Consider the following 959-nt stretch of genomic DNA (forward strand, 5'->3'; position numbering starts at 1 on the left):
TCCATGTCATTGGTGCCCGCGATGTAGTCGACGTCGGCCGCGTTGGCGAACAGGTTGATGGGGTCATCGGGGATGAAGTCCCCGTCCACCACGGGCAGGAAGCCGAGGTAGTACACCAGGGGGTCTGCGTGGCAGAACCGGACTTCTCGAACCTTCGGAAGGCGCCGCCCACGCCCAGACCCGCCCCCGAGCCAAGGGGCGGCTCCTGCCTCTGGCCCTCAGGGCTCCTGGGCCCTGGGACTTGGGCTGTGGGCCGGGGCCCGCGGAGGCGGCATCCCGTGCGGGGATCTGTGGGGGCGCCCTGGCCTCGTCTGCTGCTTTGATTCGGGCGCCAGATGCTTTGTTCTGGCTGCTTGGCCTCGCTCTTCTGGGGTTCGGCAAAGAGGCGCACGAGGCCCCCGTCGCCATTGGCCAGGAGAGCCAGGGCGGGTTCCGGCCTCTGGGCCGATGATGCTGACCCAGTGGGGGCCGCTGGGCACCCCGTCCTTCCTGGGGACAGGTCCTGGCCGCAGGGCCAGGGCCACATGGGTTTAGTGGACGTTGGGTGAGTGGGTGAGGGAAGAATGCACGGCCAGCTTGGACAAAGCCTCTTGGGTCCCCAAATCCCCTAAAACTGTGCAGGCAGCAGCCTATGTGTGTCCCTGACCGTGGGGCCCAGACGTCCGTCAGCTTCTCAAAGGCGTGAGGCCCCCCAAGGCCGAAGAGGCCGGCCCCTCCTGCCCGCTGTGACCATGAGGGCGGTGGGAATGGGGTGGGTGCCTGGGGCGCCAGGCCCCCTCCTGTTCTCCGGCAGTGACCCCGCCCGGGCCCCCACTCACACTCCATGCCCACCATGGGCATCTTGTAGGCCATTGTCACAGCACGGGGGTCTGTGATCTTCAGACAGTTGGCCAGCTTGGAGGTGTCGTCCACGGGGCAGCCCACCTTCCCGGCGATCTGGGGGGCAGGCCGGGGGAGGG

The 959-nt window shown here is 68.0% G+C and overlaps 1 protein-coding gene across 1 annotated transcript in view; it reads right to left on the bottom strand.

The window, feature by feature from the left end:
* Nucleotides 1–959, bottom strand: part of CEL (carboxyl ester lipase) — an 11,462-nt gene that overhangs the window by 1,732 nt on the left and 8,771 nt on the right. The window contains exons 7-8 of the mRNA XM_004677862.1: nucleotides 819–936; nucleotides 3–124 (exon numbers count right to left, since the gene is read on the bottom strand). Of these exons, the coding sequence (XP_004677919.1) occupies nucleotides 3–124; nucleotides 819–936 (240 nt within the window). The remainder of the gene's footprint in view (nucleotides 1–2; nucleotides 125–818; nucleotides 937–959) is intronic.

Source organism: Condylura cristata, unplaced genomic scaffold, assembly GCF_000260355.1.
Source record: "Condylura cristata isolate star-nosed mole 26May11 unplaced genomic scaffold, ConCri1.0 scaffold00006, whole genome shotgun sequence".
Lineage (NCBI taxonomy): Eukaryota > Metazoa > Chordata > Mammalia > Eulipotyphla > Talpidae > Condylura > Condylura cristata.